The 22,771-nt window shown below is 40.1% G+C and overlaps 1 protein-coding gene across 10 annotated transcripts in view; it reads right to left on the bottom strand.

Annotated features, from left to right (window-relative positions):
• pard3ab (par-3 family cell polarity regulator alpha, b) overlaps positions 1-22,771 on the bottom strand; it is a 243,793-nt gene that overhangs the window by 35,634 nt on the left and 185,388 nt on the right. For 8 of the 10 annotated variants that reach the window (XM_085254762.1, XM_085254765.1, XM_085254766.1 and 5 more), the window contains one exon: positions 22,313-22,588. In XM_085254762.1, coding sequence (XP_085110888.1) covers positions 22,313-22,588 — 276 coding nt within the window. Of the gene's footprint in view, positions 1-1,455; positions 1,479-22,312; positions 22,589-22,771 lie in introns of all 10 variants that reach the window. The other 2 variants (XR_014889531.1, XM_085254770.1) reach the window with 1 other exon arrangement.

Here is a 22,771-nt window from a genome sequence, read left to right as displayed (position 1 = left end):
ACAGCGATTAATCGTATCTGCCCAGCTTTTTTTTTTCCCAATGTGGATTTTTTATGTTAAATAAAGCAGGATTTTATAGAAAATACTGAATGCAATAATATATTATGAGTAGAAACATAAAGGCAACACTGCAATAGTAACCACACAATTAGCAGTACTATACTGGCATATGTAGTACACAGTAGTTTACTGTAAATTCACAGGGAAATTTGTTCTAGTAATTGACTTATAGATTTGTGCATAATGAGTATTTTTACTGTAGTTGCTGGCCTTTACTACTTAGTTTCACATATTTACATTGCACTTCTATGTACTAGATCAGCGGTCCCCAACCTTTTTTGTGCTACGAACCGGTTTAATGTCAGACAATATTTTCACAGACTTTAAGGTGTCGTGGATAAATATAACAAAATAAAATGATACGACCAAGACAAAAACTGTGGTATTTTGTAAATATAATAATAAACGTGAATTCACTGTGTAATTGTGTAACTTTATTAGCAGCGTCCTCCTGAAATGCACCAACAACAATGAAAGTAACATCCTCCTCCCTGGGCCTTAATGCTCTCTGGTTGCTATGGTAACGTGTGAATATTTCTTTTAAAATAAGACACACAGCTACAACACTGGAAAAGACCCAGGGAAACTGAGTTAACACTAAAAACTCTGAAAACCATAAATTTCACACCCGAGCGTCGAAGTCTTGCGGTCCGGTACCAAACGACTCATGGACCGGTCCGTGGACCGGGGGTTGGGAACCGCTGTACTAGATGGACGATTATATGGAAACTAAGAAATATTATCAACACTTCTGAGAATATTCCTATTTTTCTGTTTTTTCTTGTAATGTATTCCTGGGTTTGACCACCTCCTTTAAACATCAATATAGTTAATTACATTAACCACACCTGCCACACTCACAGCTGCATATAAGCTTTCGTTCTAAGCTTGAGGGTCATTAGCTGCACTGGAAGACTTGGGCATCTAATGCTTATCTGATAAAGAACATGAAAAAGGAAACTGTAACAAAAAGCTTTTGCAGTATTTGTAACAGTTTTTTTTTCACTACTATTCACTACTTAACAGGATGTACTTTTAGACAGCATATTTTCATTTTTACTTTCATAGGAAACGCCAGTCAAATACTGTCTGTATTTGTCATTTCCATGAAGTGTAGCTGCTCACCAGACACTGGATCAAAGTAACTGCACAGACAAACTTGTATTACCCTTTCAGGATCAGATGTTTAGAATTTGCCACAAACGACGGGACAATTACTGAAAAGCACTGAATATACAAGTCAGTTTATTACCATTTGCTGTGATTAACCATGATTAACCACCTGCAAATGGCAAATATACTGCATGATCCAGTTCTGGTTTCTGGCAAGAAACTGGTTTGTACTACACTAAGGAATAAGCTAGCTATTAACATATAAATACCACTTGCCATTACCTTCCTCCGTCAGTGTGCGGTCACTGGGTTGTCAAGGTCCACGAAGCGTGAAAAATCCACAAAATTTGACAGGATACAAGGGTTAGTTAATTCCAACATCTGTTTTTTTTTTTTTTTTTTTAAATACAGTAAAATGACAGACGTGCCCTCTTAAAATAGCTCGGGGAACATGATAGGGATACACTCTGGATTAGTGTTAGTGATGGAACATTTACAGCCAAATCTACTGTTTTGGAAGGGGATTAGCACACGAAATCTGGACGTAATTCGTATGGCATTAAATGTTAATATACGGAAATACCTGATAAAAATGCATAAGCTTCCTTTTGTCGAGGATTACTTGTCAATTAATGACACAGTGTAGGCCTTAAGTAAGAGACCTATGTATAAAGGAACAAGGGAATGAGCAAGACAGAAAAACAGCACATTCAGGTTCAGATTATGGAAATCGCAGAAGCTAATTTTTTTTACAGTTTCAAAACCAAGTTTTGAGTGTTTCTGCTGTAATTGGAAAGTGTATATTTGATCTATTTAACAAATTGGTGCCACCTCAAAAAACACAATAACACAGCGACTTTGAGGTCACATCCTGCAAGATAGAAGCAGAACAGCAGCATACAACAAAATGATTTTGATAATTTGAAGAGCAAATCATACTTAGGCTTCCCTTGCAAGACCAAACTACTGTATTAGCCTGATTAAAGGGGGCACATAACCCTGGAAACGTTTGATTTCCTCAAAAGGCACAACTGTTGAGTCAAATGCCGTTGAAACAGGCAAGCGAGGGAGAGAGACAGCTTCTGCCCATGTGGTTGTCATCACTGCTTCCGACGTACAGCCACGGAAATCAGATCCACTGAGAGGGGAAGCTCAGGGCAGCCCGAGCCTCAGTGCACTAAGTGCTGGCTTTGCTGCCACAGGAGCACCCCTCATGAGACAGATCGTTTACCCCACATTCTTCCTCACCCACTCATGAATATGTATATCTATACCGATGCAGAGAAAGGCATGGAGCAGCACATAGCCTCTTCCACGCTTTTCTTTACGAGTGAAAACAAAGAAACAATACTGGCCTTTTACCAGTTTGAGATTTTCTAAACTAAATAATTATGAGAAGCGCTCTCCTGTGTCCTGCTGATATATTCCTTAAATAAGACACCAGACCTCCTGCTCATTAAAATGTAACACGCGCACCGACATATACACAACGTGTCAAACCCGCCAAAGTGACAGATGTGACAAAGCCCTTCTTGATGCAGCGATCTGCCATTACAACTTGTTCACCGACAACTGCACGCAGACAGTGAGTGATGAACTGAAATCTCCAATCAATGCAAATCTACATAATAGATTCCAAATAGTCAATAAAGCCTCAGATGTGTGACCAAACTGCCCCGCTACTGCACAATCTAACCCAATCAAGGCACGCCGCTGAGGACATGCTGATATAGGGCATTTAATTAGAACTAAACTAAAATAAAAATGTATTTAACTGCATACGATGAAGAGAAACGGGTCTTCGCTGTGATTGGTTAAATTGATTGGCTGGTAAGTGAAATGAGTAAGAGAGAGTGTGCGCTGCTGTGACATAAATCTAGTGTTAAAAGGATATTCGCGGGGACTGCGGCGCATATTGATTAGACATTATTTGTACTAACGGGCCTGAGGGGAGGGGAGATGGGGGTAGGAGTGGATGTGCTGGCAATCCATTATCTAAAGGGGGGAGAGAAAGACGCTGGCAGGGATCAATAGGCCTCGCACGGGTCTGGCTGCGACTACGCTCTTCCTCTTTTAAGTTCCACTAAGACACAACAAGGGGGGAAAAAAATCACTTACAGTAGTATGACTAGTAGAGTAATGGTCCTAGGCTGCTGGCTTATGACCCCTTAGAACGAAGCTATGAGCCGTAATCGCTAAGATTTCCGTCCCCAATTATTCTTTATTTGGCTAATCTTAAGGGCCTCGAGAGGGACCACTCGTCTGTATTTTACAAGAAAAAGCAGTAGAAATGTTTCTTTGCTTTCCAACTTTATGAATCTTTTAAAACTGAATTAAAAAAAACTTACTGGAAATGTGAAAAAAATCCTTTTATTTTATAAAAGACTCACAACTAATAGAGAAATATATTAAGAAATACTGACATGGCTCATCAGGAGAGACTGGAAAAGAAGTTTCCCTTCTTCACCGCCAAGCAACAAAGCTGTCAACACTTCATAGATTCCTCCTTCTCTTCCACTAAACTATCTCTCCCTTCCTTTCTTAATGTTTCTGGAGGCCTCTGGGACTTTTTTTTCTTTTTTAAAAAGCACTGCTCAATTTCTTATCCTCACATTCTCCCTCTTTAACCCACGAGAACTAAAGGCGAGTAGTTTTGGAACCGGCGGTCTGTCGGGGCAAAGGGCCACTGCTTGCAGATGTCTGCTTCTTGTCAGTAGTCCTTAAGTGGACAGTACATGGAATAGGATATGTGAAGAAAGAGGGGAGGTTGTGGCCTGACGTCTTGAAAATATCAGGTAAATGAGGAGTAATTGAGATCCCTTTAATCTAGAATGTTTCCCCTTTGTGTGTGATTTAAGGTGATTTGAGAACCCAATTACCAATCAAAGAAGAGGCGTCTTGGCATGAGCCTCCCCTGTCATCACGTAGTCATTACACATTAACAAGGACAATAATTTAACTCGAGTCTTGCTTGTGTGAGGACAAAGACAAATGAATGAGGAATCAAAAGGATCTTTCTATCAATCTGGTCATCTGTTCAAATGTTAAACACACGAACGTGTCTTATGGCAGTGAGGCTCCTCTTCAGCCCATCTATCATGTGAAAACAGACCATCTGACTGACATCACAGTAGGGCGGTGTGGTGAAACTAAAAACATGGTTTCAATCACGGGCGGTACAGTTTCACTTATTTCACCACAGATTTTTAAATAAAGTTAATGTGGTTTTAATCCAAGTACACAATAGTGGGGACGGACATTTTTCCTGTGATTTATCTTCTTTGAGTTTGCTTCGAGTGGCTTTTCTCAGAACATCAGTAAATAATTAATTTGCAACTCAGTTTGGCTACATTACATCTTTAGTAGTTGTATTTTCTTTTTGCTTTGCCGAGCCACAGTTTCGAGAGTTGCATACAGACACTTCTGCACGACTAGCAGATGTTATGGAAACTTGCCATTAGCTGGTCAGTGTTCAGTCCAAAGAAGAAGAACAAAGCAAACTGAGAACAAAGTTTACTCCCACGTCAGCAAATGTCTGAGCTAACCAGCTATCAAGGCGTCCATGCTAGGTAAGATACCCACATGGTGTAAACTGCTTTCTAGCACTACTGGTGACTAAAAACAGCACTGGATCACTTTCACTGTCATACTGAACAGAAGTCATACAGATCCCAAAGTGAACATCCAAATGAATTCAAGTGGAATTATATGAGAATATGGTTACTTACAGACATTAAATAAAAAGGGCATTTAATACATTTTTTAACAACTAATTCTACCGCGGACTCAAAGCTGACCAAACACAACCCCTATTTTTAGAGCCAACACCAAAACATATTAAATTCTTCTTGACCCAAATCAACATCCTCACCCAACCATGTAGATCGTAAGAAAATAAGCAACATACATGGAAAGTGAACTCGGTGACTTTCCACGTGCCTGGTGTCTTAGCAGAGAAGCCAAGTTTATTGGAGATTTGCAAAAACACGGAAGCATAAAGGAAGGGTTTTGTTTGGCAAATCATTCGCAGCAGTCTCGAGTCATTTCTCTGGTGTCATAAAAGGACGACACATTGAATCTTTTATCCCGATGACAAAGTGCAGATACACACTTTGCTACTGAGACTTTGGTAATTAGTCTAATGACTTTTCCTCTTTTTCCCACCACCATAAAATCATTGCATCTAATTAAATAAACAAAAAAGCCCTATAGTTGTGTGTGTGTGATTGTGTGCGTGGAAAGGGGCCAAAGATAATTACATTGAAGTCGCTGAAACAGGGGGTCTCTTAATCCCAAATGCAGTTACACTTATTAAAGCAGAGAGGAGAGAGGGGGCTGCAAACAACAGCAGCCCGATGCAATTCGAAAAGAAGATTTATTTTATTGGCAACATTGTATTCTCCCAACAATCTTATGAATTTGAATAAATGTCTATTTGTGTTGGGCTAAGACAGTCCATGAAAATGCACTAAATACTCAGATATCTATTTTTATATTTATTTATTTATTTATTTTTAATGAACTGCACCACAGTAACCTGGATAAACAGCAGTCAAATGTCAGGTGATTGATTGTTTGGCTTAACTTGATACTAGACTTCTAAAATGAAGTCATAATGGCCGTCACCATCTTAGCTTTGGAGTCACAAGTGATCATATTTAATTTCTTGGTTTTTTTTTTTATACATGTAACCATAGAAAGTTGTTGCTAGGCAGGTCTGTAGACTGGGTGTCACACACAATATGCTCCAAAAGGAACCAAACACAACTTTAGGGCTAAATATAGTTGAAATGGGCGACTTACAAAAAAACAACAGAAACAAAGCTGCGGATGCCCAAACCGCATTTTGTCCTGCGTTGTAACGATGATTATTTGTACTTTATAGTTGGTCATGTCAACTGCTCTGTTTTTCTTCTTGAAACCAAAGCATCCTCGTTTAAATAAGATATTTCTGTCATTCTTTTGACTGCAAATTGCTGGAATTTAGATCAAACTAAATACTAATACTGTGGATAGTTTTTCCTAATTTGGATGTTCTGTTCTTTTCCCCTACATAACAGAAAAAGTACCAAACTATTTTCCACTCTCCCTCCTCTCTGGGTTTTCCTCCAGTCCTCTCTTGACCACCCCAGACCTCATCATCTCCTTTCCTTTCCCACTCCCTCTCAGTATCCCTGCCTTCCTCCTCTAAATAAAAAACAGTCGTTGTGATGCAGGCTGCAGCTCCTGCTGGTTGAGCTCTGCCGACAGCTTTGGAGGAACGCCCTCTATTTTCTGCCCTCCGTGTGGGAAACCTGAGGCCTCAGCATTGTGGGCAGCACGCTGAGCTGAAGACAAGCCAGGGAGGCCTGATGTCCATTTCCTGAAATTACACACTCATACCCAACCGCACACATCTAGATTGACATTTACTTATGCACCCATAGAGCTGCAGCGAATCGGAGACTGAAATGACTCAGATGGACAGCCTTTATATCGCCATAATGTCATGGGTAAAACACTTGTACTGCACTTCTTAGAGAAGAGCAAAGAGAAGACAGACAGGAGGATGATGATCAACAACAGCCTGGCGTCAGGTCATATGTGAATGAAACAGTGGATAAGCAACTGGGCTCCCCAGAACTCTTTGTGAGTAAATAGTATATTTTCTGAAAATTGCATACAGAGCAGTTTATCAACACACAGATGAGATCAGTGTCTGCTTTTGTTGAGACACTATCTTAATGCATCGCACGTTTCCGAGGGTCTCGCAAGGTGCAAAGTCACTCATCATCAGTGAGCTCACGTTTATCTTTCCAAGCAGCACACATGCAACTCGTGTATGATGAAAGCCAGGTGCAAAACATTAAACTCTCTTAGTGAAAACAGTCTCTATTATTATCAATGTCTGCTTTTGGCTAAGAAACGGTATCAAGTTTAAAAAACCATAAATCATCATACTTCATCAGATGAAGGAAAAACACTCTTAATAAGCTCTGCTCGTCTGTAAGATTGCCTATTATGGTCTAACGTTGTAACAGAACGAGAGATTTATTTTGGATTTATTACGAGTAGTGAAAATATCCACTTATGTGGTGCAGATTTCGATAATTCATCTGCAAACTATATGAAAAATGCATTTGAAATCTTTCAGCACACGCAGCATCCCGACGGCACACGGAATCACCAAAGACCATCTCATCTTGTCCAGTCCTGATATAGTTTTTGATAAAAAATGATGTGTTGGTTGAATGAAAACCAAGCCTGTACAATTCCCACTTTTCAAATGTTCAGGTCAGGCAGTCAAAGCATAAGTTTTCATGTCTCCTGAGGCTAAACACAACAATCCAGCAGTTCACATGGCAGGTGACTCCCAGCCGAGGACAGAGCTCTGCTTCTCTGCTGTTTTGCTTCGTAGCTGCGCATCACATGAGACAAGAAGCCTGCAGGCGGGCATCGTATCTAACCATCAGAAAATGAATACAGGCCGAAACCCTTTGTAGAAGTTCACATCCAGAGCAACATTATGAGACGGAGAGGCACGACACAGGGCCCTAATGGCTACATCATCACACAAATAAAGGATTCTCATAACCAAAGCTCTGTTTGACACCCCACAGGCATAAAGAGAGCACACATAAAAACAGTTTCCCTGCTGCATCAAAATCTCTCCCCATTTCTCCTTTTCCCCTTACCAGACTAGAGATTACATTATCTACGAGGGCCTAACAGACACCCCATGCTGTGCTTGCTGCTGCTATAAAAGCAGTGCTTTTCACATGGAGCGCTTTGCTATCACTAATGATTAACCAGAACTTGGACAGCACAGTTATTCTCCCAACACTTCAAAGACGAGATGCAAAGACGATTCAATTGCTTTAATAGGCCCCGGGCCGAAACGGCACAGACAATGCACACTTCAACCCATCTATAAATGTCATAGGCCATTTAAAGATGAGAGCCCTGATGTAATTTTTATGTGGTGCAAGAACAAGTCTTGTTGAGAAGGGAGTGCGGGTGTAAGAGCTGCGGACGTGCTGGATAAAATGTAGAAAAGATCGAAGGCATGAGTGCGTGTTTTCTGGTAATGAGCTGCAGAAGAAGAAGAAGAAGAAGACAGGCGCAGAATGAAATCAAAAACCAGTCACGCTTTGCTTTTTCCAAGGAAGGATAATCGTAAATATCTTTATTTCAAAGAGGACACTATGCTCCCGACAGCGTGATGAAAAAGTTTCCTCTGATGCCCTGTGGTCTGTCGTGTGCATATTTGTGTGTTTTTTCATTTCCCCCGTCTTTCCTGCTGACTCTGATCTAATAATCGCGGAGTTGAGAAGTGATGCATCTCCAACAGCGGTGCAGCTGTAAGCAGAGGCACTCTGGAGTCCTCTGCGTACGCATGCAAACTGCAAAGCTTGAAAAGTTTGAGTAGCTTCACTTTCTCTTTAACTTCCCAACCTCCTGCTGCTCCAGGTATTTTGTGAGAAAAGAAACGAAAGCGGCAATGTTTGACACCAGAGAGGAGAGCAGCAAGATGAAGCATAAATACATTAATACTGAATGCCATATGCTGTTGGGGAGTAAGCATCTGAATAGGGGATGAGCATGAGAAGGTCTAAAGAGGGGAGGAACGGGAGCGTGAAAATTTCCGAGGATGTTGCAACATGCTGTAACTCCCAGCAAACTCAGCCGGTACATCCCTAATGGCTCAACTGTTTCGTTGTCAAACAACTCCTCGCGACCCCCTCCTTCCTCTCTTTCTTTACAACCAAAGTCCCCACTTACACTGTCCCAGATTGTTGTTGTACATCTACCTACATGCCGTGTGCCATTTGTAATGAGGTCATCAGGATGCAAGATGGGAGCACTTTAACGTCCGCGGTCATTTTGAAGAAGGAATTACGAAAAAGAAAATGTGAAATCCATGACTGAGCTACTTGAAAGTAGCCATATATCTGCGCTGGTGGGATTAGCGTGCACTGAAGACCGACTGACATAGGCGTTTATGGTTTAGAGGAAGGGGAGGGAGGCTTAAGAGGGAACAGGCTGTTCTAATGAAAACCAGCAGGCTCTCAGGATCTGCTGTGATTTAAATCAAAATAAAAAATGGGAAAAAAAACAGGGACAACCCAGGTAGAGCCATGCTTTGTCTACCTAACGGCACATATTTGAATAACTGGTCATTTTAGGTCCCGTCTTTCTAGCAAGTGCATGCACACATTTGCATTAACTTGCAAAAACTTGCAAGTGACCTACTCTGCTAGTTTGACATACCTGCTACTATTAGACGAACACAGTCCATCCTGCGTTTATATGTTCCACATCTCTCCACCCAGTACGCACATGTGTTTGTGTGTGTGTGATTCCATTATTTAGAGATGAGTCTTAAATCAAAACTCTAATTAGGTAATACATAACCCCACCTGCCAAGGATTTCCCAGTGTGGTCCAGTTTAGGATGGATTAATGCATGATAGGGGTTGGTGCTCCAGGGGGAATGTAATGGTAGTCCTGAAGAGTCTTTCAACTAAGATTTATTACCCTATTCTTTATTATCATGATTTGAATAAATTATTAATTTTTAATGGGGGCAATTTTTTCGATTGTTCTAGTAGTCAAGTAGTATATGTAATTACAAAGCTGACATGTAATAACATCTCCAGTTTGATTCCATTCATGAAAATTATAAATTATTCTGTTATGCCTTCACGTCTCAAAGAAAATGAATAATTTACAAGAGCACAAAGAAAACATCTTTTAACTGCTTGTTTCGTCCATTCAGCGGTCCCAAAGAGATTTCATTTACACAGATTTCCTCTTATGCAACTAATGATTCTTTGTTAAAAACAAACACTGTAGTTCAGTTAACAAAAAAATGAAATAAAATGCTGTAAATAAGAATTGACACAACTCCACCCAAGTTATTGTATGATGCTTGCAAGTTAAACACCTGCACACACACACACACACAGGGACACGGGGAGTTGCATGCAGACAGCTAAGTGATACAAAGTGCCATCTATGACACAAAATGTGGGTCAACAGCCTTTTAGGCTCAGACCAGACTCTGAATCCCGCTCTTGTGCTAAAACGCAGATGGTCAAGAGTTCCCCACTTACACCTCTGCTTTGCCCGTCTCCTCGTGCTCCCACTGTGACAGGCTGCATTCCATTCACAGTGGGAAATAAAGCAGAATATGTCGCGCGGGCAGCGCACCATTACCGCCACACTAATGCGCAACATACTGTCAGAGATGGCTCAGCTGCAGTTAAGCGCTTTTGAGTGCTATTAGAAATGTTGGCAAATTCCTTGATCTGATGAATATTAAATACCTTAAGTGGATTTTGCAGAGACATTTGTGACATTAATGGCTTCACTGCTTCCAGGCTTTGTGACGAGTCGTGCCTTTAAGTTGACAGTTTTGATTTTTATTCTTGCTTAAAGAAAACTGAAGAAAACATTTTTCTTTCTAACCTTTGAACTGAATGAATAATAATCCCCCCCCCCCAAAAAAGACACAAAAAGAAACACAGAAATCGGTGAGAATCTTAGTAACAAAACACACAGGGATGCTAATCGTGCTAAATAATTGATCTGACCCAGTAAAAGCTTAAGTGTAAAAAGCTTTTTCAGATTTTTGGAGATATGGTGAGAACAGTTTTATTTTTATGAGAGACTTCTTTAACTTATAACGACCTCCCTGGGGTGTTGATAAAAACAGTTATTCAACTTGCCTGGTCGAAGAACTCTTCTCGTTGTAATAGTCACAAAGTAATGCAATGCAACTTCGAGGAACATCATGATGTTCCAGTTTCATAAAATCCTTTTATTGCTGCTATGCTGATTTACTACAAACCTGTATTGCTTAATAAGGTTTTTGTTGTCAGGTTTAAAGGCAACATGTGATTCCTTTCATACATTCACAGTTTTTGAAAACACGTATTTGCCAGTTCCTACTTTCTTATTGGCTTGTAAATATTAGGAGCATATTGCAGCCTCCGTCATTATGAAGCACTTATCGATTTATTTGGCATTAAGATATTGTAAAATCACAATTCCAATAATTAAGACCATTCTCTCCTTAACTATTTACTTTTAATATGCATTAACCTTAATACAAATTATTTATAAGCAACAGCACCTTTAAGTTGTTATTAATAACCTTTGCTTCTGCCACAGGTTTCTTCCTGTTAAAAGGGAGTTTTTCCTTTCCACTGTTGCCAAAGTGCTCGCTCATAATGACCCCCTGATCTTGTTGTTAGGGTTTTCTCTGTAATATTATAGGGTCTTTACATTATATAGCACCAAATTATTTTGTAAATATAACTGAATTAAACTGAATTAAGAATGGGGATTTTATTTTGAGTTATTTGGACATGTTTAAAAATTTTATTTATTTATTTATTTTTTGCATAAAATAGGAAAATAAAACTACAATATCTTTTAAGCACTATTCTTGTGGTAAAGAAGCACATACGGGTCAAACTGAGAAATGTATTTACTTAGGTTAGTTCATGTACAACAACTTTTTAATCAATAAGCAATGTCACGTGTAGTAACAGTAAGCAGTTAATAGTTAATTGTTACTTTTCCCCCCAATATTTTCTCCATCCAGTCTCTTGTACTTTGTACCACTCTTTCATTGCTGGCATTTTCAGAAAATCTAAAACTAAAGGTCTTCAGATGGACGGACAGTCTGGCTCCAAATAAGAAGGAATGACATCATTACGCCATCAGACATGGTCAATACTGGGTGGAGATGGCCCTCAGACTGTCCCTGACAATAAACACGCGCACACATACAGTCGAACACTGACACAGTAAATTTCTAAAAACTTCAAACTCAATTATACTCATAAATTCCAGCTACCATTATTTGGATCTTCCTCGCCTCTAATCTCACAATATGTATCCGTGTGTGTGCGCACTGCAGTTTCAATACTAACCACTCCTTGCTTTCTGTTGTTCACTCTAATACCTTCCAGTGTCCCCAAGGGCTTCCACCCCATGTCTGCGGTCTTGTGAGAAACATTACTCACAAATGGAAAGGGTTGAGATAAAGTTACTGACCCAAAAATGAGAAGAAAAAGCTTTTTCATGAGGACAGATCGAGTATCTGAATCTATATCAGGTTTTGGTGCCAATTAAGAAAACCATCTTTGTTTTATGAATCTTCAAATGTTTTTTTCCTGGTGTGGGCTTTGCTTCAAAAAAGAAAATAATAATAAATAAATAAATAAATAATCATTCATGTAGGTTAAAAAAAATTTCTAATCTCACAGAGACTACAAGAATAAGCTTGTAAATTTGGGATAAAGGAAAAATAAAAGTTCAGTGCATCAAACTTATATTAAAGACATTTCCCTTTTCCTATACTATTTTGCACTCTGAACTGCACTCCACTAATTATTTTGATGACAGCGTAATCTTGGATTACTGTACATATTCACGTAAGCTCAGATCAAACACTTAATTCTGATTAGGACTCAGAGGGTGGCAGTGTTTAGTGCGATCACAGCAGGTTGTCTGTCATTAAAATGTTTGGAATGTCAAGCATCGATATCCACCACATAAATACGAGACATAATCCTCATCACTGTATCAATCAACAATGCACTTAAGGGGGGGATTCTGTTGCTTCTGCACAGCTGTTATTTTTGTGGAGGGATTACTATGAATCTGAGAATGTTGTTACTTGACGTCACACTTCTCAGACCATTAAACGGTAGCTGCTGGTAGGATATTAATTATATGAATATTTTAGTGTTGCAGGAAACGTCATTGTTTAACACAGATTGTTACATTATGATGGTCGTGAAGGCTCTTTTGTGGTGAAATTCGCCTTAAAAATGCGTCGGGTGTATTGTCAATGCTTCGATGTGTAAATATGAGAACTAATCCGTGAGAACAATGCAGACGCATCATGTTCACAGACTTGCAGCCTCAGAAAGGAGGGACGAGTGTGTAAAAATGAATACATTCTTTTCAATGCACAAATATTTGCTCATTTCAATTAATTCTGATTGAATTTATCTTTTTATTTGGGTTTTGTTACCTCTCTTTTTAAATCTACTAATGTAAGGGTTTAATAAGATTTGAATTGTAAAGACAGAGGAGAATGATCTGTCATACTTTTCTTCACTTGTGTGACATGTAGCTATTTCAATCAGTAAAATTCATATTCAACAGTCTTCTGTTGCAGGAAATAGTCAGAACCAATCATTTAACCAGCTACATCTCCACAGGGTTGAATGTTGAGGCCATATATACGCAAGTTTGATTTACAGGGCCTCCATGTATTCTGACAGGGCCAAATCCACCTGGTCTTAAAGCTATTTAAAACAACTCATATTTTACAATCTAAAATAACGAGACTTTAGAGATTTGGACCAAGAAAAAAAATTAACAGTCGAAGCTGTGACTTTCAGTGAAGTTTGTTCTCCAGCTGCTTTGTTCAGAACCAACAATAAGTTTTTATTCCCTTCTAAGGAGAAGACAAACAGGACCAGAATAAGAACCTAAAAATGTTAGTTAAATCATTGGTTTATAAAACACAAGTGACATAGTCACCGTTTTTAAACAGGATGACTCTGCTCTTCCAAAATAAATAAAAAGAAGAACGTGGAAATAAAGCTTTCACCTGCCTGCTTTCGTTCCAACCCAGAAAACACCCAGATGACCCCTAAAAACCCACAGAGGCGTCCTCTCCCACATTCATAAAGGATTCCCCGGGGCAGAACACATCTTTCTTCTGTAGCTGTTGGCCTTGATCCAAGGATTAGGAGTGCAAGACGACTGGCCTGTCTCTCCTCATTTACAGTATAACTGATTCTCCCATATAGAAGCAGATGGTTCCTGACCGGCCTTAGCTTTAATACAACCCATCTCACGCTATACTCCGATTCATAATCATTAATATATGAAATATTCTGATTAAAGGACAGTGGAAGCCATTTCAAATGATTTTAAATGGAAGGCCGGCTGGCAAAACAGCAGGCATGAGGAGTGGTATAACCCAGCTTGTTCATTGCAATTCATTGTTCAGCGGTTTGTATTAAATAGACAGAAAGCTGCATGTGTAGAACAGGCAGTTTTTTTATCCTGCTGCTGCTTCAGAAAGTTCATGTAGTACATGAGCGGCAGATTTAGACAATACAACTATGGAAAGTATGCATTTCGTGTAATTAGCCCACACATGCTTTAAAACATGGCATTACAGAAATTAAATTTCATTTCAATTCAATATTTTTATTTATCGCCAAATCACAACAACAGTCGCCTCAAGGGGCTTCATATTGTAAGGTAGAGCCTACAATAATACAACAGAGAAAACCCCCAACAATCATATGACCTCCTATGAGCAAGCACTTTGGCCACAGTGGGAAGGAAAAACTCGCTTTTAACAGGAAGAAACCTCCAGCAGAGCCAGGCTCAGGGAGGGGCGGAGCCATCTGCTGACCAGTTGGGGTGAAATAAGGAAGACATGCTGTGGAAGAGAGATTAATAACACGTATGATTCAATGCAGAGAGGTCTATTAACACACAGTGAGTGAGAAAGCTGACTGAAAAAGAAGTACTCAATGCATGATGGGAATCCCCCAGCAGTCTACACCTATTGCAGCATAACTAAGGGAGAATTCAGGGCCACCTGATCCAGCCCTATATAACTATATGCTTTAGCAAAAAGGAAAAATTAAAGCACTTACATAGTTGATACATGAGCCTGCCAGTTTCTTGTAGCATAACAAAAATGTTATTTTTAAAAGAACCAAAAAAAAAAAAACACCCAGTACACTTTAAGATCAAAATGAGACGTCCTAATGTTTTTAGAGCCACATTAAGCACAATCACTTCCCTTATTTTCTCCAAACTGTTACTCATTAGATGAATGCATCCTTTTAGGTGATGAATGAACATCTGTATCAGTGTTTTTTTCCACTGCTGCTTCACACATATCAGTTGGATTCCATCTGTCTGCATCATAAGTCACTGTGAAACTCAAACTCATGATCGCTCCACGGTTTGCAGTCCCAAATTCATAAAGTAAGATGTGATTAGTATCCTGCAGAAACCCTGACTGAATCTAAAGAGCCTCAGACCCCAAGGTTAGAGTATCAAAAAACAAACAAAAAACTGGTATCATTACAAAATGATTTTAGTTCAAATTTTAGTCAAAAAATTTTTTTTTACCCAAATTAAGGGTGTGAGGGGAAAAAATAAAGTTAAGCTGTAATGCGTGACCTGCTGTGTGCACTTGGAAACCACAAAGAAAGTGTACCACCATCTCCCACAGAGATATGCTCAATGTGTCCTTTGGCAATGATGCCTTGATATTTGATTCAGAGAACTAAAATGTCTTCATTTAAAGAGTGAACAAGTGCAAATTTGGAGGTTTTCATTTTAATTTTATTTTTCACTCGCTGTTTGGGTCTGGCAACAAAAATTCCCTGGCTACGTTTAGGAAACAATTATATCTTGGATTAAACGATACCGCTCAAAAACATCCCTGAGCAAAGAAAAATGGCACTGAATCTGTGTTTAAATGTGCAGCCCAAGGATTTTTTTTCTTTAAATGCTATGAGTTGAGTGTCAGACCTGTCTAAATATCGCCATAAACCTGGTGCGTCTCGTTATCGACACTCTGGGCCTAATATCAGTATTTGACTTCCTGCAAAAGAGAGTTGAGGTTATATCACCAGCATTTGCCAGATGACGATGATGATTATGGGCTCAGTAAGGACAATTTTATTCCTACAGTTTGTTAACCTGCCATGCCTACAGAAACCTGCATTCTAGTCTTCACAGGTTAAACAAACCTTGCTAGCTTTAAGTGATAGTGAAGGTACATTTTTATAGTTTTAATATATGCTAGCAGCGATCAGATCCCCAATTTTCTCAGCTACCTTCTGCTGTAGATTTGAGTTTTCTCAGGTGCAAGAGTTCAGTTATGTCTGTGTTATGTAGACGTGTCTTACTCGAGGCAAAAAAGGTGGCAGCTTATCAAAATTCTGTCCCCGTTCTCATCACCAGGCTCTGGATCAACATTCACAGCAACAAATTCAAGCAATCATGATGACCCTCAAGCAGAGACGTTCCCCAAGCTGTAGTAAGACATCCTGTTCTGCTCAGCGAGTAGTGGGAACGCACATTCATATGCAGTATCGGAGTGAAAGCCAACATTTTGACTGTGATAGTGCAGCAGCTGAGGTGCAGAAAGATGTGACCGAGCTTGATTTTTCTCAAGTCGGTTGTCTGTTAAATGGTTGCGAACATGGGAAAAGTCACAGCTGCAACTTCCTACGAATCCATGTTGATCTGGCGGAAGGAGTAAAACTTTTCTATGTACTTTTTTACTTACTGACTTTAATTTAGGGTATAAATTATAGCAAAATGTAAAAACGTTGGTGGGTAAACTTCACATTACTCAGAAATAAGACAATTCAATAATGGGTTAAATAGTCAAAGAACGCAACTTCCTCTACGTCCAAACAGAGGAGGTCATTTGAAGCACGGTGTGTGGGATTACATCACTGACAAAGTCATTTGGTAATTATAGGGTGTAATGAGAAAAAAAAGACTTGTTTTCTGCTGGTCCCATCCTACATTGTACACTGTATGTAATGTAACATAATTATATTTAAGCTTTTAAAATCCCGTTAAATCTCTTTGTCCTCTAAACTCATGAGAATCACAAGATCCCGACTAGACAGGAATGTTGGATTAGATGCACGTCTACTCAAAAGAGAATGAAAGGCGAGTGTGTTTAGATGAACCGGTAAGCATAATAACATTCCAAGTACTTTGGAACCAAATTTCATAACCGAGTCTTACTTTTAATGGCGTGGCTACAATTCCCCTACAAAAATAAACCCTACATTTATATTCCATTGTCCATATAAGATGTACAAATTACACCTTAGGCAAACTCTAACACATTAATAGCAATGTTTCTCATTATTGGCACCCATCCCACCATTACTCTCGAGTTGTACTGTGTTATAATTTGAACTCTTTTCCTTTGATCTCCGTTTGGTCTCCACTGACCGCTGGGGGAAAATGGCCATGCTTACTTAATAAGGATATTCTTCAGCATTTTTTAGCCAACATCAAGCATAATCGGTGTTTATTCCTACATAAATGTATGCTTGAAACCAAACTATGACTAAGCGACTTGTGCAAAACCCCTGAGTGGTAACGAAAATGTAACAACGCTGTCATATGCACTCAGGAACGCAGACACAATGGGGCCACAATGCTGGTTAATCTAGCTCTGGTTTCACTTCACCAACAATAGAAATCCTTTTAGAGGTTTAGAAAAGGCAGGGGCTTTGTATTCACTGCATGCTGCTGCACACCTGCCATCACTCTCTATCTCTGAGTCACAGCTCTGACTTGTCACCCTCACTCTTTGAAAAAAAAAGTTGGGTTTTTTTGCAAACACACGTGCACACGAGCAAAACCCAACAGAAGGAGTAGCACCTGCATCTAAACTAGGCAAAAGACAACAAAACCACCAGCAGAGATTCGCATTACTAAATAACATGTACACAGAAAACACATGAAGCCAATAGTAAATGCACGCAGGTACAAACACACACACACCTCATCTTATCAACCTATAAAAAGCTGCAAGGTGAGTACTTGTCGATTTGTTTGTGCACGTTGCAGTTTCTGTTGCGTTTGCGATACAACACGGCCGCGCGTGCTCCCTCTGCGGCCTCTTATTCCCCCGGTGGAGATGAAATGTAATGGAGCCGATTCAATAAGAGCGCCGCCTCCTCGGAAAATGTGGAGAATCAAATCACGCCAAATCCCTCGGAGCCTTTCCAGCATTCACTGCTGCCTCGTAGTTGGGAGGGGAATAAAACAATGGTTGCTAATTCACTTGGCTCTTTGCACACTTATTCTCACACAACAGGGGCAGAGTGTGATACAGCAAACGTCGAGAGCTAATAAAGCTGCTTAAAAACATGCCGTCTACATTATGTTTTCACTGAATTCAGGTAATTAATTTCAGTAAACAGAAAAGAAGCACCCAGTGAGTGAGCTGGTAAAACTTTCACGGGATATTGTCTCCCATTACTTCTTAATTACGCTTCCTAGGCTACAAATGTTACCAGATGCCAAGTATAAATACTAAAAGCACTAGTCGCAATAGCGGGTAAACACTGGGGGAGAGGGGATAAAATCACCACACTTTGAACAATATTTAGCTTGGCAGGCTTCGGAAAGCAAAAGAAAGAAAATAATGTCTCAGCAGTGAGGTTATGCAATTTGGTTGAGAGCCAAAACAAAAACATTAAAAAAGAAAGAAAAAAAGACTGTTTTCAACCTGATACTACACCGTACCACCTACGCGGTAAACCACAGAGTAACAACTAAAACATCATGTGCTCCAATATGCTGTCTCGCTAAAATATGCGGCTGTGGATATAAATAAGAGACATCTAAGAGAAACATTTTATCCTGAAAGCAGCAAAATTTTGTTTCAGGCTTGTTGCAGCAGACTGCTTGAGCCTATAGGACTGTGTGGTCATTTTCCTTAAAGCAAAGGAAACGGTAGACGGCTCCCAAAGGCACACACGAAGCTCCTTCCAGCCTCTTTAGCTGTTTTTGTTTTTACACCACTGCGGTTAAATTGAAATTTCTGACCGTGTTTTGTTTGAAGGAAAAAGAGGCAATTAAAAATGAATTCCACTGGATATTTATGTAGCTGCAGCTACTTTTTTTTGCGTTTCCCCTTGGAGTGACCCGCACGACAGCGCTAAGAAAGCCAATAGTACGTTTTACAGGCCCAGAGGGAATTAAGAGACTAACGGGGGCGGTGGGATTCTGGTATTCTAATCTGGACACTCGGGAATATTTTTAGCCTTATTGTTCGCTGTGTTCAAAGTGACAGACGAGGTTACAGATGAATTTCCTTTTGGCTAGAACGCGTTTGGATAACATGTTTTGGGAAGATCAAGGTGACAATGCTGATGATCAGCAACTATTAGTAGCAGCAGAAGGAACAGTGGTAACAGGAAAAAGGAAGACTTGTGTCTTGTTCGGTGTCGTGTTGCCTTGTATTTAAGCTGTTTTGCCCCTTTTTGTGTTATTATTAGTCTTATGGCCTGTCAATCATTGTGTTATTCTGTGACTTGAAGAACAACTGGGATAAAGGTTACAATACTGTAGCTGGCAGGCCTCGTATAGACTACTGCAACACATTATTTTCATGCCTCACATGAACATTCACATGATTTATTATGCTCTTTTTTTATGCACGTTTTCATACTTTAGCATTGCGATGCATGCAGTTCTGTTTTTGCTCTGCATCTTATGGTTTTCGCAGAGATCGGCGTTTTAATTTGTGCTTTGTGTTTTCAGTGCAAATCAAAACGTAGCCATGTTAAAAAGGATACCATGCGAAGATAATTATTATATTTATGTAACATGCTGAACCTAGATCGCTCTGCCACAGCTTTGTCTTCTTCAGTTTTACTGCGAGTCATAATCTTGTGACAGTCACAACATCGCGGCACCAACAAAAGGCGCACACAAACAGCAGAAAACACAACTGTGACATTTTGAAAGCCATGATTTGGGGCGTGTAATGGGCACAACTTAACAGATGGTCAGAGATCAATCTGCTTTTCTCGAGCAAATAAACAGTTTCCTGGTTTGAACGATGTAAAAACAGCGAACGCAACACAGAGCGACATCCTGTGCACGTCGAGCATTTACGCTGACTACAATGAAACCTTTCACACGCGTGCCATTTTAGAGAGAAGTGTTAATGTTGGAGGAAAAATAACATTTTCCTTCACTGCCTGCTTCTAAGGACATGTTATTGCTTTGATTAAATCTCCACAATCCTCAAGCTCTGATATCAGCTCACACTGCCATTTGAATCCCACAATAACAAACCCCCCCTTCTGTCAGGTGGGAGCCCCCCCACGCACACACTCTGCCACCCACCCCGATGTGCTTGGCGTTGCAGGATCTAATTCACTTCCTGTTCAGCAGAGGGGGACAGACAGGAAACAGGAAACGTGCTTCCCGAATCTCTCAAAAGGTATATTCTTCTAATACTCGGGGGAGATGAGAAAGGAACACAATATCTTTCAGACGTTTGTGTCCCCGGCTGCTACACTGCTGTAATCAAAGCTTCCTGAAAAGAGCAAGTGTTCTGGGGGAGAATAGGTAGCTAGGAGGACATTATGAAAAGAAACAGTGTATCAGCTATGTGCAAAATTATAGAAAATTCTTTATTGAAGCAAGGAAAGACTTTATTATTTGCTCTGAAACCTGCCAGAGCCACTTACATTATCAGAAGAGACCAATATTGGTTACATTGATGTCCAAATGAGTCACGTCTCTTTTAAACAGTGATGTCTTAGAGAAAACAACGAAAAAAGCTTTGTGAGCATGATTTTAGGGATGTATTTGTCGTTTTAATTCCTTATTTGTTGACAAATGTGACAGTCTCTTTACAAATCGATTCATAGTTTTCTTTGTAAGAACACGCAAACTTTCCATCACAATTTTGTCCTTAACTTGCTTTCTCGGTCCAGAATCTCTACATTCAACTTTACAAAGAAACAATCAGAAAATCCTTATATTTCCATATTTGTAAGTAGTAAAGACTTAAAATGTTTGCTTGATGAAAGAGATTTAATTTTCAAAAAAATCTGCTTATTAAAATTATTTCAGCCTAATCCATTTGCCTGTCGCCGATCCTAAACTGCAGCAGCATTTCCACAAAACTCATGCTTCCCCATCTCTAAGAGGTATTAAACTAAGAAAATCCCAGTAGTCTGAGTGAGAGGGAGGAGAAAAAACCTCATTAATTGCTTATGTGGTAAATGAGTGAAATGGCTACAGATTTTAATAAGATGATGATGATTAAAGCCTAAATCACTGGTGAATTCCATCACCTAATTAAATAAGGCTTCGTATCTGTAATGCTAGTATATCATCTTCTGTTGTGCATCTGCATGCCTTAATACAGTGCCACATCAGGGACTGAACAAAAAATAAAAAAGGAGGGAAGTGTGCAGTGACAACAGCAGCACAATGAATTATGAATCGATACGTGCTACGGCACTCTTGAAGTAGACACAGGCTGCTGAGGTCATCTGGGGATGCGTGAAAACCACAAGGAAGACAAACCCATTCATTCAGCTGTGGAGCTACTTGACCGCACAGACTACGTTTCTGCTGCACAGCAGGTTTTCCTCAATTTGCTTCAAGTTCCCCAAATCCATCTTAGGGCCACGAATCTCCGCGTTCATCGATCGGAGCAGGATTGGGGAGCAGCTCAGCACCGGCGTGCAGTGCTGAGAACTCTGCTTCTGACGACCTGCATGATTTTTAAAACAATCTGGCTTTTGTTTGCTCTTTGCTGTGGAGTTGGCATTTGGTTATGCGGGGGAGTCTCGTGGTGCCATTTGGCTGCTCTACAGAAACAAAACAGTGTCAATGACAAAGAGGCTCTTTATGTCAAGCCAGGGTGATTATTTTAAAAATGACTGACAGCTCTCAATTAATGAGACTGAAGGTTTGAGCTGCCAGTAGCTCAGGTAGTATTGTCCGTGGGAAGACAGGAAAATGATGGAAATGCAATAAAAGTGAAAAGGTGGCAATAAGGTGAAACCAACAAGAGCACAAAAGACAGTGAAAGAGAGGTAGAAAGGTCAAGAGAGACAGAAAAAGAGACAGATATTCAAAGGTTTCCATTCACTCACTGCCTCCCCCGAGTATTCCCACATCCCCCTGAGAGCAGCTCATGGTGTCTAGCAGTCGGCGAGCTGACATTTACCGCCTGCCTTCTGTTGCTGTGATTATTTTCTCCTCCAGGTGTGATAGCTAGCCTGCCGTCTCTGTGCAATAATGCCGCCTCAGAGTTACGAGAGCTGGGGAGGCGAGGCGGAATGAGACCTGGACAGACCTTTTACTGAAATACCACAGGTGAGCCGCACTTTGGAAGTACAGGTAAGAAGGTTGCTGAACTGTGACTGGCAGCCCGTCACCTGGCTTAGAGGGAAGTGGCTTCTGAGGGGGAATCTGACTCCAGAGGTATTCATGAATTAATTTTGCCAATACTAAAATAAATAATAGAGAAATGAAATAAAATCCACATGATTCACAAAACACTTGAAATGCATCAGTTCACTTCTTACCTGTCTGCAGACGGAGGTCGCTCGTTGCGCGTCTTGCTAACTTGGGTGTAGAGGGTATCGGAGTGCTGGTGCTGTGGATGGATGTGAGGGTGCTCATCACGGGGGCTGTGGGGGCGACTATGGCCACTGTCCATGGAGCTGTTAAGTTGGTTGATGCCAGCGTACTGGTGGTCCTCCTCAGAGGATCTCTCCGGCGATCGACTTATATCCAGAATCTCAGCGTAGTCTCGTTCCCTGGCCTGACGCTCCCGCAGCTCTCTGGTCTTAGCTTGGATCCTGATAGTAAAGATGATGTTGTTTATATTAAAATCCAATAACAATCTTGTGGTTGAAATGATCATATTAAGACATAATATTGCCGTTTATCCCAAGTAAAAATCTAGGCAATGTCTGATCAGTTGCATTTTGTACTTTTCCTTAAAAATCAAGGTTAAAAAAAAACTAACCAGGAAATGTATT

Source organism: Mchenga conophoros, linkage group LG18 (genome assembly GCF_057382185.1).
Source record: "Mchenga conophoros isolate Kocher_MC1m ecotype Shallow Benthic linkage group LG18, M_conophoros_male_GT1.1, whole genome shotgun sequence".
Lineage (NCBI taxonomy): Eukaryota > Metazoa > Chordata > Actinopteri > Cichliformes > Cichlidae > Mchenga > Mchenga conophoros.
The sequence above is the reverse complement of the archived record's forward strand: the minus strand, read 5'-3'. Positions and strand labels throughout refer to the sequence as shown.